The following is an 18,022-nucleotide window of genomic DNA, read 5'->3' on the forward strand; positions in this document are numbered from 1 at the left end:
GCACAGAGCTGACCGGTGGGAGTGCTGGGCTTTCAGTGGGCTTTCAGTGGGCTGAGATCTGAATGGTCAGCGTTTATAGACTTGAGCAATTCACCAGTTTCGTGGATAAACTGTACATCTACCACCAATTACTGAAACCAGCGCGCTTAAACTGGAGGTGAGGAGAGAGCAGGGCCGAGTGAAGAACCATGTTAGTAACACAGGTGTGTGTGTGTGTGTGTGTGTGGGGTATAATTATTTATTACAGTCTTTGCTCAATCATAGTCTGAGTAAGGTTTTCTGCACAGCTAATGGAGGTAGGCCAGCCATCCACCTAGTAAACTGTCTAAAAGTGCCCTAACATCTTAATGTCTAATTACTAAACATCAATCAAACACTGGAAGATACTAATTACTAATACTAATTAAAGAAAGATTAAAGGCTCTTACACATCTAAAGATGATCAGTCATCACTCAGTTTTTGCAAAGACTGAGAGCACAGCCAGTTGTGCTCTTTCAGCTGCTGATGGCCAGCAGCACGACTGGGACTCGAACCTGTGCGATCCTCTGATCATAGTGACACCGCCTTGGTCCCCTGGACCACCACAACCACCGCCCACCCGCCTGCCTACCTACCCGCCTTCACCGTGTTTTTATATTATAACTAGTCGACCATTGATTTCACTACCAGTTCTACCCGTGTAGCTTTAACACCAAGTTTGATTTAATAGTCTGACTAAAGGTTTGATTTTAATTTGATTTGAGGAAACATATAAAGATCTGAAGAATCTTCATTTTCTGTGAAGGTTCTACACACACACACACACACACACTTCTGTTACTTACTAACATGGTTCTTCTATGGTTCAGAGAACCCTTCACAGCACCTTTATGCAATGACAGCACAAGAGGGCGCTGTTTGCTGCACAGTTAATAGAAGTTGGAGTTTTTACACAGACTTTGATTTTGCACTGAGAATCTTGCAGGAACTCAATTTCCAAACTGATTCTAGATTTCCTTTATTTTATTATTATATAATTTATAATTTGCCCATCATTCCAATTGTTCATTTTACTAAGTCTCACCGGGGTCTCCTCATCTCTCTCCTACCCACCCGAAATGTTCTTGTAGCCACTTGTGCTGGAGATTGCCCACCTACTGGTTATGTAGTGTCTGACTCAATTTTCATAAGCCAAGCCTTAAAACGTATGATAACATTAAACACAGTTGATTTTATAGGAGACTCTATTATATTTTGCCATTGGAAATTGGTCATCTTAAAAGAAGCACACCAGACTTTCATTAAAGAACGCTGTTATATTTAACAATGGAAATCAAGGAATAAATAAAATACATATACAACAAAACAGGTAAGGTTTTAAAAATTGAACCCTTCAGAATGATATTGCCATGGGCTAAACATTTCAGTCGACAAGGTACAGTAAAAAGTATTGCATTCATCAGTGATTGGTGACAGACCGTCTCATTTACACACACACAAAAAGTAAAGCTCTACCGGGTGTAACAAATGCACAGTAATCAGCTGTCGCTACTTCAGTTGTGTGCAAAATCAAACCTCAACGTGTAATACAATATTGCATCCCTTAAAAGTGCTCTAGAAAAAGGTGCCCACATTCATCAGGAAAGGAAGGAGGAGGCGGGGAAGCATCTGAAACCTCATCTGAAATGTTGCAATAAACTTCATTCTTCAAGGCAAGCTCAGGCCTTCCGCTGCAGATTCTCTTACAGAGCTGCGTCTTAACATTAGAGAGAGTGTGTGTGTGTGTGTGTGTGTGTGTGTGTGTGCGTGGGCCGTAAAGCAAAAACAGACTCAAGTGAAGGCCTTGAACCGTGGGCATCTCAACCTTCACACTATCTCCAGTGTAGTCTTACATGTAGGTGGCTCAGTGTTTCCGTCACAGGGCCGTTCCTACATACAAAAGTAAAGTTACAGTGTCTAGACAAGTGGCCTATTAAAAATCTGGGTGCCCTCCACACATCACCTGTACCGTAATAGTTTTTGATAAAAAAACAACAAAAAAAAAAACAAACAAAAAATAACTAACATTCTGTACTGGAGAATTCCACAGTCATTATCTGTAAGGCATTCAGCAGAAATAATGGCTGGGTCTGCTACTGTACAAATGAGCCTATGAAATCAGATACAGAAAAACCCATAGAAAGCACGATCATACAATGTGACGGACGTTGAATACGCGACAGTGCTTTGGTGGCAACTGGGAAGAGGCAGGGAGAAGTTATTGCTCTAGTTTTGTGAGAGAAACCGATGGTAGAACACGTCTGTATTGCAGATCAAAATGCTTTCGTCGTTTCGCAATATTTGCCTGTGAGTCTGCCTTCGAGTAGTATCTGACCCTACGGGGGAAAGGCAATGCGCAGGACAGTTGCCCCGAGGAGCCCGCAGATGTCCTGTACTTTCTCTGTGCAAGGCACTGACCAAAAACAAACAAATAAACAAACAAACAAAGAACAAACTCTAAATGAAAGACATGTACTGCATGAAGCCCCTGTCCAAGAGCTCCAGCAGGTCCATCTCAATCTCTGTTGAGGGAGCTCAGTCTTTCTACCAGTCCTCTTTCCGGTTGGTTTGGGGAGGGAGGGGGGTGAATGGAAAGCCTGGAGAGTCCTGTCCGGGCTGAAGGGCCTCCTGCTCTCTGTCAGGCAGAGAGAGGGGAAGGAGGGGAAGGAGGGAGAAAAAAAAAAATAGGGAGGAAAGTGGACACACGTCCCAGACCCCAAAACTCTCAGCCAACTCAGCTTAATAAACCCAGCAGGGCTTTGGAAGAACCCTCAGGTAACCTACAAAAGATGCACTGCTTTGAGGGGATGTTGAACCTTCTTTCTCATATTCCTGTCCATGTTCATATTCGGAGGGACATCATACACCTCCCTGCATCAATTAAATGAACCTTGAAGCCTAGAAGATCTTATTCTTTTGGGCGTAGAACCGACCAAGTTCTGTTCTTCCAGGCAGGAAGGTTCTCTCAGTCTGACCCCCCAACCCCCCCCCACGCAGATGGATGCCCAAAGACCCATGTGAACAAGTATCCTTCGCAGTGCTAGTAAACGAGGCCTTGGTACAGCTCTCCTGGTACACAGTCTGGAGGTACTGCTGGCCGGAGCGTTTTATCAGCAGCTCGGCGAGGTGGTGATGGGACTCTGCATGTACGAGAGGCTGCTGGACTGTCCATGAGGCACCACAGACACAGGGAAGCTAAAGATGTAGGGTGAGTTCGGAGAGGTGGAAGACTTTGGGCCCAGAGTTGCCGAGGGACTGGCGGCCTCCACAGCACATGAGGTGGCCAGCACCTGTGACTCGAACTGCAGCAGCTGGCCCATGAAGCTAAAGTTGGGAGAGATGATGCTACGCCGCTGCTTGACGAACTCGAAGGCCTCCTCCAGGCGTACGCGCTTCTTCTTCATCAAGTACGCCAGGCAGATGGTGGCCGAGCGGGAGATACCCGCCTGACAGTGCACCAGCACGCGTCCGTTCGAATCTTTCACAGAGTCTGGAGGAAGAGGGGGATGAGGTTAGATCATTTGTATAACAGTTTTTCAGTAAATTGAAGGTTAGGAAGGTCATATATACTATAAATAGACAAAAGTACTGGGATCCTTTTATTTAAAAAAAGGTTTATTCTGCTTTTATCTCTGTCTCTACAGTCCAGAGAAAGCTTTTAACAATAAGAGTGGTAGTGAGGTCAGGATGCTAGATGATCACCACCCCACCTCGTCCCCAAAGTATTGGATGGAGCTCCATCATTCCAGAGAACACTCAAAGCTGTGTGTGGGTGCAACTTAAAGTAGCTGAATGCATTCATTAAAAGGGGGGGAACAAACACTGACATTATGTAGTTCATATTTTCTTTATGATTTTCTTCCCTTTTATAAATGAACCAAAATACACACATACCACACAAAAAAACAAAAAATACTTTAGAAATGCATTTTTTGTGCATCATTTAAAAAAATCCACCTACACTTTTACACATTTAATATTTTCTTAGTAATGGATGTATTTTAAGTTACATTATCAGAACGTTAAGTCCGATTTTCCTCCCTTCCTCCTATAAAGTAATTCATAGGGATAGTCAGATCATTAAATACTGAATCTGAATATGTAAGTATTTGACACCACTAGCGCTAATAACTAAGAGATGCTAAACACTAAACGATTCACCCAGAAGCAGACCACCAGAGCCTTTCAGCACCTCTCCGACCAGAACACACAGCCTGGGGTGGCTTTCACACCTTGCACCCCGCTGCACCATGTAAACATCGACGCCCAGCCATTACTAACGAGCTGCTAATTAATGAGGAAGGTAGAACTTGATGACAACACACAAGAAAAGGAGTACCTATATTCTTCCTGACAAACAAATATCAATCAATCACACACTCTTCAGCTCACATACATTCAAAATGGCTCTACCTTCAGTTTCCCCACTGAGTGTATAAAGACTGACATAAAGCTTGATGCATATTCTAACACACACACAGATCTGAAGGAACTGAGTACCCTCGAATGGTGGATGAGTCAGACTCTGGTCCCTTAGCTGCACACTCTGACGCAGGCATACACATTCACTTACACCCCCCGCCCACCACACACACACACACACACACACACACACACACACACACACACACACACACACACACACACACACACACACACACACACACACACACACACACACACACACACACACACACACACACACACACACACACACACACACACACACACACACACACACACACACACACACACACACACACCTAAGAAATCTCTCAAATGCGGCAAGCCCACTTTAGAGTGCTGTTTTACTGCGGATGATGTTCTGCACTACAGTCAAATCTCAAGGATCCCCCACCCACAGCCTTGGAAATCCTTGTCTGAGGGGGTTCCACCCATGCAAACAGCAGCAGAACCGCTAGACATCCAAGCCCGCTAAACGCTGCCTTAGAGCACACGGCACAGGTCTATCCTCCATCTAAAACGTCAGAGAGCATTAAACCTAAACCTGTCCTTAGTCTAAATATTGCACCAGCCTATAATACATTATCCATTAGTGGCCTTTAAATGAATGCACAGCCAGCAAATGCTCTGCTGGTGGAAATGGATGATGGATTAAAACAGTAGGTGTGAGGGATACAAACATGAGGAGTTCTGTGATGCAGATGAGTCTGTTAATCACTGATGAATGCTGAGCCATTCACAGTAAAAAAAAAGCAGCAATGCACAGCGAGACCAATTCACCAACAATTCAACACCGTACCCAAATCTGTTCCTGCCCTGTTCATTTGCACCTGAAACATCTGTGAAATTCCAGATCCCAGGAAAGGAAGCCTGCTAGATTTGATTAAAACCAAACAAATGAGCGTACCTATGAACTCAATGGCTTCGATGAACCAGGAGCTGATGTCCTCTTTATGGTTATCCTCCACCGGGATGCATTTGTACTGGTAAGCCCCCTCGAAGTGGTTTGGACAGTTTGAAGACACATTCAGGAGAGCAGAAATCCCCATACCATCCAACATGTCCTTTTTAGAGGCATGGAGGGCACTGCCGAGAAACAGGAAGGGTAAGATTTCCACGGGTCCACCCTGTAAGGTAAACAACAACAAGTAAAAGGTTTAGTTTCTTTATCCAGATTCTGAGTAAATTAAGTGTCATCCTTTCTGTGTGAGATGTGCTTCTATTATTTCTGTGAAAATACATATATATTAGGAAACAATTTAGTGAATTTCTTTTTTTTTCCCGAAATGTTCAGAGGTCAATTCATACCTAACAAATGCCAAAGGCAAGCCACACCAAGAAGCACTGCTAAACCTCATCTAATTGAAAAACACCCCTCCCAAAATCCAGCCTACACTCCACTTCCCATGTTCAGGAAATATCAAATTCATTTTCTCTCACTTAGCCAGGAATTCTATTACACGTAAATGCTGAGAGAGATGATGTACGGTTTTAAACAGGCCATAATATCATCTCGTTCACTTCTCCGGAAGCGGAAATGATCTATTGATGTAGTCTGGTGTTATGTCACTGCTGGCTGCTTTTAAACAACGATGTCAGGAAACGGTCGATGAGTAAAAGAGCAGGGAGAAAGGATATCAGCCAGGGAGGGGAAAAAGCTTCTGACAGCAGTCAACACAAACACTCAACATTAGACACAACCCATCTAGGCTGGCCTCAAAACCCTGCCTGCATGCTCCTACCTGGTCGTGTTGGGGAGTCCCGCAGGAGGTGCAGCTGGACTCTGCGCTGGTCTGAGTGCTCGACACGGCACTGGGCATAGGCAGCGTCCTGCTCTTTAGACAGTAGTCTGGATACTGAGAGCAAAATCTGTCATAGCCACCTGTCATAGCCAAAAAAAAACAAAAAAAAAGACGGTGAACCTTCAAGGTGTTAATTCATTTATTATTATAATATATCAATTAAAATAAATTATTATTATACAAATTATAAATAAAGCTTCGTAAAGAGAGATAAAAGAATATGCAGGAGTTAACACCTAATTATATCCATTTTTAGAACCTAAAATAAATGGCTTGTCATATGAGGCATGCAAATATGCATCCATTTTATATATATATATATATATATATATATAGATAGATAGATAGATAGATAGATAGATAGAGAGAGAGAGAGAGAGAGAGAGAGAGAGAGAGAGAGAGAGAGAGAGAGAGCACACAACTTTACAGTATTACACTATTGCTGTTCTGCTAGTAACTGGTGACATTCGACATTCATTTTTAATGAACTTGCAAAACATAACATTTAGGATACAGATTCGCACCATTTACCACCTAGAATATTCACTGCTATTATTTGTATCTTATTAATGTAAAAGAGGTAAACAGTCTGGGATGGTTTTAGATCTCAGCCAAAGCCATAAGAGTGTATTAGGCTCATTTTTAAAGCCCATGGCGTGTAATAAATAAAACAAAATGAATGAAACACACACAGAACTGAATATATTAGCACTACAGATTATTTTAGTACTGCCCACATTAGAACTGTGGAAGTGAAGCACCTCACACTGTTCAGTAGTTGCTCCCAGATGCTTAAGTAACTGCGCACACCCAGTCAGGGCTTTGTGCATTACATCATTACTGTGGAGCTGCTTCTATGAGCACCCTGGCAACACTTTCACAACAACAAAAGCACTCGAATATTCGAATATCCTAAATTCGACTACTGTGACGCAACAATCGAATCGCAAACACAATAAATCGAACAGCTAGGCTGCCCTTACATGCCCGTATGAGCTAATGTTTGTTGTTGTTGTCTTTTACCTTTCAGCAGAAAGACCTCTGTCCTGAACGTGTCCCTTCCCAGAGCGTTCAAAACCAGCGTGAGCGTGCTGTCCTCTTTAACCGTGTGCGCGTCCGGCGTCCGCTCGTCGTACAGAATGACGGCGGAGTAGAGGCCGGACACTAGCCTGGACTTCACCTCGTCGTCGCCGGACAGGATCTGGTCCAGGCTCACGGAGCCCTTGGCTCGCCTCCGGACGATAGTGTTGCAGCGCACGTTCACGGCACCTCGGATGTGTCCGGCGCTGAAGGCCAGGAAGGACCTGCAGTCCAGCAGCAGGCACTTGGCGCCGTCGTCCTTCAGGAGCCTTTTCAGAGCGCTGCAGTCCATCTCGCAGAGTTGCTCCATCGTGACCATGGTTCCTGCTTTGTTTTGGGGTAGTCTCTCTCTCTCTCTCTCTTTTTGCCGCCACCGCCGGCGACAAGCCACAACTCCACTCAGATCGCTCTTATGGACCCGTGACGAAGTGCAGAGTTGCTTGTGTACTGTGTAGCGCGCTGTGGTGGTGAGGTGGTGTGCTCTCTCTCTCTCTCTCTCTCTCTCTCTCTCTGTGTGTGTGTGTGTGTGTGTGTTATCCTCATGAGAGCATTACTACCGCGGGCTCTTCGCTCTTTCCGTTTTATGAATGGAGCTCAGCGCCCGCGCCATAAAAGGGCCGCGACGTCACAATGGAGATGACGTCTTCTACTAGCACCATTCATTAACCGTCTCTCTCTCTCTCTCTCTCTCTCTCTCTCTCTCTCTCTCTCTCTCTCTCTCTCTCTCTCCTCTCTCTCTCTCATACACACACACACACACACACCCTCTCCATTCATGAAGATCCATCAGCGAGTAGCTCCGCCGCCTAATACCTGTCATATCCGAATTATCAAACGGAGGCAGTATTTTAAGCACGGCTTATTCTTCTAATATTCAAACACTCATATACAATTCACAATCTGTTAATTCCCAAAAGGAAATGTGCCAAGAATAGTATATTCAATTCACCTTTATTGCCATTATACCAAATCAGGGTTGTGCACTACAGCTCCTGTCTTATTTAGATCTTATGAAATTCAGTTATAGCAGTATCTAAGCTTGAGGTGTCTTTTGGGTTCACGCCTATTCAAACTAGCAAGGGATATTTTCAGAGTGAGCAGTGACTGCGCTGTGGATAAGAGCTTCTGCTAAATGCCATACATATAACTGTAAATGTACAGCGAAACACTGCTGGGCTAATCTCTCCGGCCCAGTGATAAAAATAGATAAAAAAGACAATAGTGCAAAGACAGTAGACAAAACGCAGGCGTTCAAGACATAGTGCATAGACAGTAAATACAGCAAATACAAATTGGAGCAGTAACTGTAGGTCAGAAAGCAGAGGTGGAGCTTACAGTGCACAGCTTAGGTGTTTAGTGTGTTAATGGAGGATGTGCAGAATGTTGAGATACAGCATGTTAAGGTGAACCAGGTCTGGTGTGCAGTAATATTGGTATTATAATAAGTGTTGTAAACAGCATCACAGATGTTATATTAACAAAGTAGGTATGAGCATTAGCAGCATTAGCATACTTAATGATATGTACGTATGTATATATATATATATATAGATAGATAGATAGATAGATAGATAGATATAGGGCAATGTAAGCTCTATCCACCTATTGACCTTGCTCTTTGAATTTTAGTATGTAAAATTGCAGTGTTGTGACCAGTCCCTCCTGCTGAGATGGCCCTCCCTCACCAGTATAACATTAAGCCATGTCATTAGATACTGTTTAGCGAGCATAATCATAGGCTTATTTAACACATTGTTTGAATTAAGACCTCATTTTATGATATTCCCTGGCCACCATGGCACGCCAATGGCCAAGGCTCCTGATGCTACATTGTCCTACTTGTAGGACATGATTCAGAATGTAGGTCACTCTGGATAAGAGTGTCGGCCAACTGCTGTGAACACAATGTAAAAACTCCTGTGGAGTCACAATATTAATTTAGGCCAAAACTTTGTTAGCTAGTACTTAAATGCTCCTTTTTATTGCATCTAGGCTGCCTAGAATTTTAGAAATTGACTTCTAGTCTTAATATTATATCAAAACAGTGCCTTACCCCACAGAGATTAGTGCATTCAAAACTATATCATTTTATCAAGTGTTCAAGCAACGAACACTGCTGAGTCCCATGCTACCAGTGGTATAGGGGGCGCATGGATCAAAATGCAAGTTGCAAGCAGACGAGTTTGCGCTCTTCATTCAGAAACAGAAGTTACTGCTGCTATTTGACTTTTTTACTGAGTACTGAATCACTAATGTCTGAATTACTGACATTGTTGTGGTGTTTGAAAAGTGTTAACCCCTGTCTGCATCTCCTGTGCAATGTTTACATTTGTTTTATGGCTTGTTTCCATTGCCTACGAAACAGTCCAACAAGATAACCAAGTCACTCGCTGTGTACGCTGCATGTAGTTAAGTGAAAGCAAAACAGTGATGTCAGCAAACTACAGCAGTTTCATCTGTACTGAGTACTTGTGTACTGGTGGGTTTACGTTAGCCACTGTTCGAGCTGTAAATGCACTAATGAGTGTGCTTTACTGAGCTAAACTATCTCTGTCATCACCGTATTGCCCAATGCTCTAAATGAAGACATGCTTTCTTGCTGAATAGAAAAAAAAGCTGTTGGCGGGTTAATTATTACTTTATTTATGAATCCTACCAGTGTGGGTCCCCCAGGGCCTCTTTGGCTTGATTGAAATGCCTCCTTTTGTTTTTCATTCACCCCCAGGAGAGAGAGAGCGAGAGACAGAATAGTTGATCAGTGAGAACAGTTAAGGAAGAACTGGGCTTAGATAAATTGTATCGTTTTAAACAATAGCCTATAGTAATGTTAAAAGGAAAACAATGGATTATAAGTGTGTGTGTGTGTGTGTGTATGTGTGTGTTCAAAGGAACTGTGATATCAGCAACTGTCTGTAATGGTTTCATAATGCTCTTAACTAAATCCTTAGATCCACAGAGCTAGTCAAGGAACAAAAGTGATGAACCAGGCTTGTGAATGAAAGACAACAATAAATGAAATGCTTCGAATGCAAATGACAATGGAGCTGAAGCGGATATCAGGCAGAGCAGGTCAGCCTCTTCTGACAAACCTCATTTGGATGAGAAGATTAGACTATCCTGTGCAAACAGATCCAGCCTGACTCGTGTCCTGCTGCACGCTCTGGATGACCAGAATATCTCACATTTTAATCAGCTCTTCGGCAAGTGTGCTTCACCACCTCTTCAAAAGGCTGAGGTGAAGTCCGTGCAAGGAAGTGCAGCAGCCTGACCTCTCCAAATGGCCAATTAAATTTGGAGAACAAAGAGGAATGGCCACGGATTAGGTTGAGTTGAATGGAAACACCTTGCCAAAGACTAATGCAAACATATTATCTCATGAGCTTTGTTTTACGTCCCGCTACGACTCCACACCAGCGCTCCTTCTTCATTAGGAAAATCTGGAAGCTGTGCTGCTCCCAGTCTGGGCATTCTTAGGCAGCAAAATGAGGGATTTCGGTTGTAAAACGCCTCAATAAAGTATAAATTAGCTCAGCGTTATTATTCCAGCTCGACTGCCGTTAATCTCGTTATTGGACACGGCTTTTCCGAATAATAATAAAATGACACCTCTTGAGCGGAGCAGAGTATTCTGTTCTCTATCAGGACTCTTTATCTTTGGATTGGTAATTGAGGCACGCTTTACCGTGAACTGTCCGGATGTCCAGTACAGAACATTTGCATCATTTGCATGATTTGACACAAGCTTATTCATGGCCGGCCTCAATTTGCATTGCGCTTTGTCATCAGGGCCTCAGCAGAGACAGGGCTGTGTCTCCATATACAGGAGGTGTTAATGTTATTATAAGGACACACCCTTCTCCAGACAGCTCATGGTGAGTGAGTAAGTGAGGAATATGCATGTGCTTCTCGCACACCCCCAGAGGTGCCCCATTAACTGCTGCCATTCAGCTGTAATGAATAGCGTGCATGTATATTTATATGTTAAATGAACTTAAGCTCCTCTGTGTTTTGTCTGACCCACTTCTCTGGTCCAGTGACACCGTCTGCTCCTGTAAAGCAATACAAGGTGTGAACCTTTTCCTTGCATATTTGAGTGCAGGGCATTTTGATAGGACAGCTAGTAACGAGTTAATGAGCATAACTTTAGTACTTGGTTCTATAGGTGCCCTGATACGGGAATTTAGGCCAATATTTCACACTTTTTTACATGTATGTTTGCGGATGCTCTTCTCTTGAAATAGGAAACATAAAATGGACGAAGTGTGGACATAGTAAAACAGCATCTAAACCCAGCAGGCACCAGAAAGACATTAGACTCTAACATTAGACAGACATTGAATTTTAGTTGAAAATGAAAATAGCGTTGGTGGCTAAACCCAACTGTTTGACACCACGATTTAATATCAACAACCAAACAACAACTGATCAGAGTCTACCGATGTTAGAATATAACATTGTGTAGATGTTAAAATTCTAACGTTTTACTGACGCTGGGTTTTGGTCACCAAACCTCAGAATGACGTGGATTTAAAAGCAATAAAATAACAATGTCAGCTGTTGTCACTTTTCTAGGTCAAACTTGAAGTTGAAGTTGACATTAGACATTGTCCTAGATATTTTGTCACCTGACGTCAAGACTTGATAACAACGTCTGTCAACTGGGAACACTCTGCTCATCCGGAGTGCAACAAATCCCACATCAAATATAAGTTTGAAATATAGGTCAAATCTAATCACCTCTCAGATATCAATATATACACTAGATGGACAAAAGTATTGGGACACCTGCTCATTCATCATTTCTTTTCAGAAATCAAGAGTGTTAAAAAGAGTTTATTCTGCTTTTGTTGGAGTAACTGTCTATACTGTCCACTTGTACTGTACTAGATTTTGGAGGATAGCTTTGTGGATTTGATTGCATTCGGTGACAAGAGCCGTAGTGAAGTCAGGATGTTGGATGATAACCATCCCAACTCATCCCAAAAATATTGGAAGGAGCACCATCATCGTTTCAGAGAACACAGTTCCACTGATCCACAGCTCAACACCTGGTATTAGGCATGGGACCAATAGGTTTTATTTTTATAGGCTTTGTAGGCTTGGTTTATAATTGCTATTCGGTTCATTAGACCTGTGAAGTCAAGGTGACTTTGAGAAGCATTTAGGAGGAGGCTTTTCCGTTTTCCGTTCAGCAAACCACTCCTCCTTTCATTCTACCTTGTGTAAAAATGCCCGGGCTCCCAGTGTGACAGCAGGCCTCATCAACAAATGTGCTAAACATCTATTTAGTCTAGACATTTTACATGCTTTGAGGGTACGATGTTGGCCTGCCTTACAGTGTTGCATTGCGGTAATTGCTGAATTATGTATGTTAGGCTCTGAATGTTTCAAAGTGGAAAGGGTTTGGAGTTGATGAGTGTGTATCAGGGGGAGGCGCTGAGCGAAGGGACTGGTGATAACCGATAGCAGGGCAAAGCTATGCCCAACTGACATGTGTCCTGTAACCATGGCAGCTAGGCAGCTAGTGCACGTGTGCAATGCACAATGCTCTCACAGTGGCTATGGATAAATCTGAGCTGTCATAGCAACAGGGGGACGGCGTACGAAGAGGTTGAACACAAGAGGATGTGGTGGCTGTCGATACACAGGGAGGTGCGGTTTCCTTCAGTGGAGCACTTGACGTCAGACTCGCCACCACTCTGTGATCTGATGTGTGTGTGTGTGTGTGTGAGTATGCGTATTTGGGGAGGGGGAGGGGGAGGCTGCCCCAGTTCATTCATATATATTCAGTGTTGAGAAGTGGAATCTTACTCACATGTTTAAAGGAGTACTGCAGCATTTTTCAAAGGAATCTCTGTCTGCTGAATCTTTTCATTGCCAGGGACGATCATTTGGATACAATTTCCTGTACCAGATGCTGAAACAGCACACTGGGGTGACAACAACAGCAACAATAATAATAATAACAATAATGATGATAATAATAATAATAACGGGGGACACAATTCCCATGACTTAGAAAACAACAAATAGGCCAATAATCTTGAAGTACATTCACAATAGAAGTAAATGGGCAGATGCTGAAACAGCCACTTGTTGACGTCTATTATAAGGTATTGGGATTTTTTTTAATGTACAAATATCTTCAGCAAATCTAAAAACACACTGATTTGACAAAACCTCAGAAAAAGGTACTTGATTTTATAGAAGAACTATCTTTGGTTCCTCAATGTAGCTTTTAAGGCTTAGTTAAATGGATGGCATCCAATGCACTTATACAGGGCAATGTGTGTTATAATACCAATACTAAAACTCCTCCTCCTACTACTAACTAGTACTACTACTAATAATAATAATAATTTTTTTTTTATTATTATAAAGATTTAGTTTGCACAAGCAATGCTGCACAGTGGAACAGTACACCACTCATTTGACTCTACCACCACCACCCACAACAATGATAATAATAATGGATACAATTCCCAGGACATAGAAAAGAACAAATGAACCAAAAGACTTAAAACACACTTTTACAATAGAAATAAATCTGAAACAGTATTCTATTCATTTCTGTTAAGTGTTTTGAGTTACTGAATGTTCTGTACAAGGAAATTAACCATCAGCAGATTCATGCACACACTGTACATATATATTGTACATATGTACATATAATTCTTAACTGTAGAGTTTTTCCATTTATCATTTTATGATGTAATTGGACACATTTTACAGTAATTTATGTTGACACTTGCACCTGAGACAAAATCCTACATTTTGTATTAATTGGTGTATCAAGTGTTCGGATTCTGATTCAAACCAGATAGTAGATCAAGTCAAATCCATGCATGCATCCATAAAACACCTTTCCTTCTCCTTCTCAGCCTGCTGGTCTGATAAACAGTGGTTTGGTTTTGGGCTATGAAGGATGAGTCACTGGATCCAGTGCTGTCGCCCTCATTAGAGCAGTCTCTCCCAAACACCGTGCAATCTGTCTGTCTCTGTTCCTCCCTCCTCTCCTCCCCACCCCCAGGCCCCTCCCTTCCACTCACACATGAAAGCCGCTGACATCCCCCTCTTCCTATCTGTGCTCCTTTCTCCTCTTTCCCCAAATCCATAATCCATTATGAAAGCTCCAACTGTGTCTTCCGCTAACGTTACGCGTGTGAGAAAATGTGTGTGAGAAGTATAGGAGGGTTTATGGTGTGGGTGTTGGGATGCGGGGGGTGTTGCATAGGCGTTCTCTTCTCTTGAGAAATGCTTGCTTGGCTCTGTCTCACAGAGACATATTTGTGCTGGGTGCTGAACTCTGTGCCTGAATTCTCCCAGGACTGGATGGAGGGGTGCTGTAACAGTGCACCTACTGTCACAAAGCTGTTTTCCTAGACGTCCAGTCATAAGCTAGAATCTGGTAGCAGTCGCTGACCAATGCAGTGTGACGCACTGTGGGAAAATGCTCTTCATAAGTGACCTATGACAGTTAAAAGTACAACTTGGCCAGCCATGTTCCAGCATTTGTTGTTTATTACCAGGGAGTGCAGACGTGTGTGTAAATGTATGTGTGTGTGTGTGTGTGTGTGTGTGTGTGTGTGTGTGTGTGTGTGAGTGGGGTTTAAGCTGTAGAGCAGTGGAACTGTGATCTCTGGAGTAATGGTGCTCCATCCAATACATTTGGGATGAGTTGGGGAGTTAGGGATGGGGGAGTTAGGGATTGGGGGGCTCTTGACTCAGCTAAACCTACAACAACAACAACAACTTTCATTTTTAGTTTTTATATTAGGAATGAAAATGGAAGTTTCGAGTTGAAGCATCAGGAATGTGGCATGAAAGCTAAATATTTAAGTATGACAAACCAAAAGGTCAGCACTAACACTCCCTCATTCCCCACACGTTTGTTCTTGATTGTGTTTTGCCTCCCGATGATTAGTGCTTCAGTCATGCTGTGGCCCTTACTGTGAAATGTGTTCTAAGGAGTGTCATTCACTCCCTCTGAAGTCATGCACTTGGCAGTTCCTGCTCAGTTAGGCAATAAGACAGCAGCACGCTCCACTCTGATCCCAAAACATGACTCACCTGTTTCACTGGAAGGAGGCATTTGGAGCACATGTGTGCTGAAGATCAGAATTATGCTGAGCCGTCAAAATAAACGAAGCCCTTTGTGATTTTGATGCCACAAGTGGACAAGAATGAGAACAAACAGGACACTGTCATAACAAAGCCCTCATTCCTTATCAGGACTTGCTGTGCACAGGTGTGCACAGTAGCTACATTAAGGAGAAGGGAACAGGCATGGAAAATCTCACTCTGAAGCATACGGGCAGCCCACGCACAGTTTGATGAAGTGTCCGTGACCAGCAGTAAACATAAACCAACACAGGCTGTGCCACGTGATGGGGTTAGCAATTCTTGCCTATCAGGATAATGTGTTCAGAGGAAGCGGGTCTTGTTCCTTGTAAATGTAGCTTAAGTCTGGTGTTTGAAGTCAGGGAAGAAGAGAGTGTGCTGAATAGGAAGCAATAACAGCTTGTCCTTTCTGTGTATTGTGTGTTTTTATGTATCAGCACTGACTCCTATGAGGGTGGCAGTAAGGGAATCTTACCTATAAAGGGAAGAGACCAGAAAACATTGTATTATTACTGTCCACCCTACTGTAAAGTGACCTTGGATATCAATACTGCTATATACCTGATGATGATGATGATGATTATTATTAGTAGCTATAGAAGTAGTAACAGCAATAGTAGTAGTAATGACAGTGATAGTAGTAGAAGCAGCAGCAGCAGTAATAACAGTAGTGGTGGTATTAGTAGCAGTAGTGATAGTAGTAGAAGTAGCAGTAGTTGTAGTAGTAGTTGATGTAGTAGTGGTTGTAGCAGTAGTAGAGGTAGTAGTAAAAGTAAAAGTAGTAGTGACAGTATTAGAGGTAGTAGTAGCAGTAGTTGTAAAAGCAGTAGTAGTATTAGATGCATTAGTTGTGGAAGTAGTAGTACTAGTACTAGGAGTGATAGTAGTAGGACTAGTAATAGTATTAGTAGAGGTAATAGTAGCATTAGTTGTTGTAGTAGTAGTAGATGTATTAGTAGTGATAGTAGTAGTAGTACTAGTAGTAGTAGTATTGATAGTAGTAGTAATGGTAGTGATAGTAGTAGTGCACAAGTATTAATAGGTGAGAGCATCTGCTTAAATTCCACTCATATAAAGGATACCTTTCAAATGCAAAGAGAAATCATTAAATATTTTCAGCAAATCAATGAGCTTCAACATGTAAACAACCCCAGATATGTATGGAGTAAATCTTTAGTCATGGATAATTTAATGTGTAAAGCTTGTTGGGCCTTTCAGCAAGATCGAGTTATAATATGTGAAATAAATAAGTCAAGGTGCCACATGGAACAAAACAAGAACAAAAAACAATACAATACAGACAAAAACAATACAGCACAGACAACATGCAGGACAGTACAATAAATACAATAAATATGAAGTTTGTTGTACTGTTTAAGTTAACTGACAATGCAGGTACGTAAATTACATTTACAAACTTTACAGCACTTAAAAAGTGTCATTTTTGCATATCCACGCCTACTATAGCTACACTTTACCTTGAAATATAATGATGAAAAAAATTGCATTAACGTGTGCAACAACAATACAAAACAAAAACACATTTACAACCTAATGCCTCCAGTGTGTAATATCTCTGGTAGGAGGCATATTAATGTCTCACTCTTGATATATTCCCAGTAGAAAAATAGAAACTGTGGCTACTGGCTTATTCTGACTATTGTGACACCCAACCACAGCACCGGAATCCATAGCTATTTCTCACAGTATGCAAAACAATGTGTATAGGCCACAATATTGTGGCTCCCTTTAGACTTCCTCAGATCTGCAGTAGCATTGCCTCATTTACTTCAAGTCATATGACACCATGCACACACACAGACACACACACACACACACTATCATGTGGATGCCACATCCGGCCCATGTAAAACGCCCTGTTTTGTATAAGCAAATCTTGGATCCACAGGCAGGATGGAGGTCAGAGGTGCGGATGAACCTCTGGCCTGATAATTCTGCCCATGTAATATTCTTGTGCATGTAGCCATTATTGCCACTTGTAGCACAGCGCTGTAGCTCAGACGGCCTGCTGGGGATGAGTGGGGATTATCCTAGCCCATCGGGCGACCCAGGAGAGAGAGAGAGAGGGAGCCACTACCACTGTTGCTGCAAGAGAGACCACAGCACGTGACAGGATTATGGAGCAGATGGACGAGGAAAAATGATATCAAATGCCATGTGAGTGCCGCTGACCAGAGCTACAGGAAATGGAGGAGAAGCCCCGGCACACGTGGAGCTCTGTGGGCCAGGTTGAAGCCGTGCCAGTTCTGCATCAGCCTTAGCTCCCCACAGACTGGGCACAAGAGCCACAACACGTGACAGAAAGGAGGGAAAACATGCTCGAATCGCGATAAGCCCACGACCAACGCTCATGTGTTTCTTTGCTATTCTCATTTTATTCCAAAGCTCATGAGATACAAAGGATTATAGGCCTAGTGTGGCAGAAAAATAGACGTAGGTAGAGCGTCTGACTCTGGAACTGAAACAAGCACCCAATATATGATACTTACATATATACCCATAAGTCTGTACGATA

General features: G+C 42.6%; 1 protein-coding gene across 1 annotated transcript; it reads right to left on the reverse strand.

The window, feature by feature from the left end:
* Positions 1-1,298: 1,298 nt before the first annotated feature.
* On the reverse strand, positions 1,299-7,888 carry dusp4 (dual specificity phosphatase 4). Its single transcript, XM_072662687.1, has 4 exons — positions 7,309-7,888; positions 6,226-6,365; positions 5,391-5,610; positions 1,299-3,509 (listed from the first exon to the last, which is right to left on the reverse strand). The coding sequence occupies exons 1-4, from the start codon at positions 7,682-7,684 to the stop codon at positions 3,130-3,132; spliced, it is 1,116 nt and encodes a 371-aa protein (XP_072518788.1). The 5' UTR covers positions 7,685-7,888; the 3' UTR covers positions 1,299-3,129.
* Positions 7,889-18,022: the final 10,134 nt, after the last annotated feature.

The sequence above is a fragment of the Salminus brasiliensis genome, chromosome 18 (assembly GCF_030463535.1).
Source record: "Salminus brasiliensis chromosome 18, fSalBra1.hap2, whole genome shotgun sequence".
Lineage (NCBI taxonomy): Eukaryota > Metazoa > Chordata > Actinopteri > Characiformes > Bryconidae > Salminus > Salminus brasiliensis.

Coding starts and splice junctions, on each gene's coding strand:
- dusp4 (XM_072662687.1), bottom strand. CDS start 7,684: ATGGTCACGATGGAGCAACTCTGCGAGATGGACTGCAGCGCTCTGAAA. Junction 5,611..6,225: donor GGACTCCCCAACACGACCAG/GTAGGAGCATGC, acceptor TTTACCTTACAG/GGTGGACCCGTGGAAATCTT. Junction 3,510..5,390: donor CGAAGCCATTGAGTTCATAG/GTACGCTCATTT, acceptor CTCTTCCTCCAG/ACTCTGTGAAAGATTCGAAC.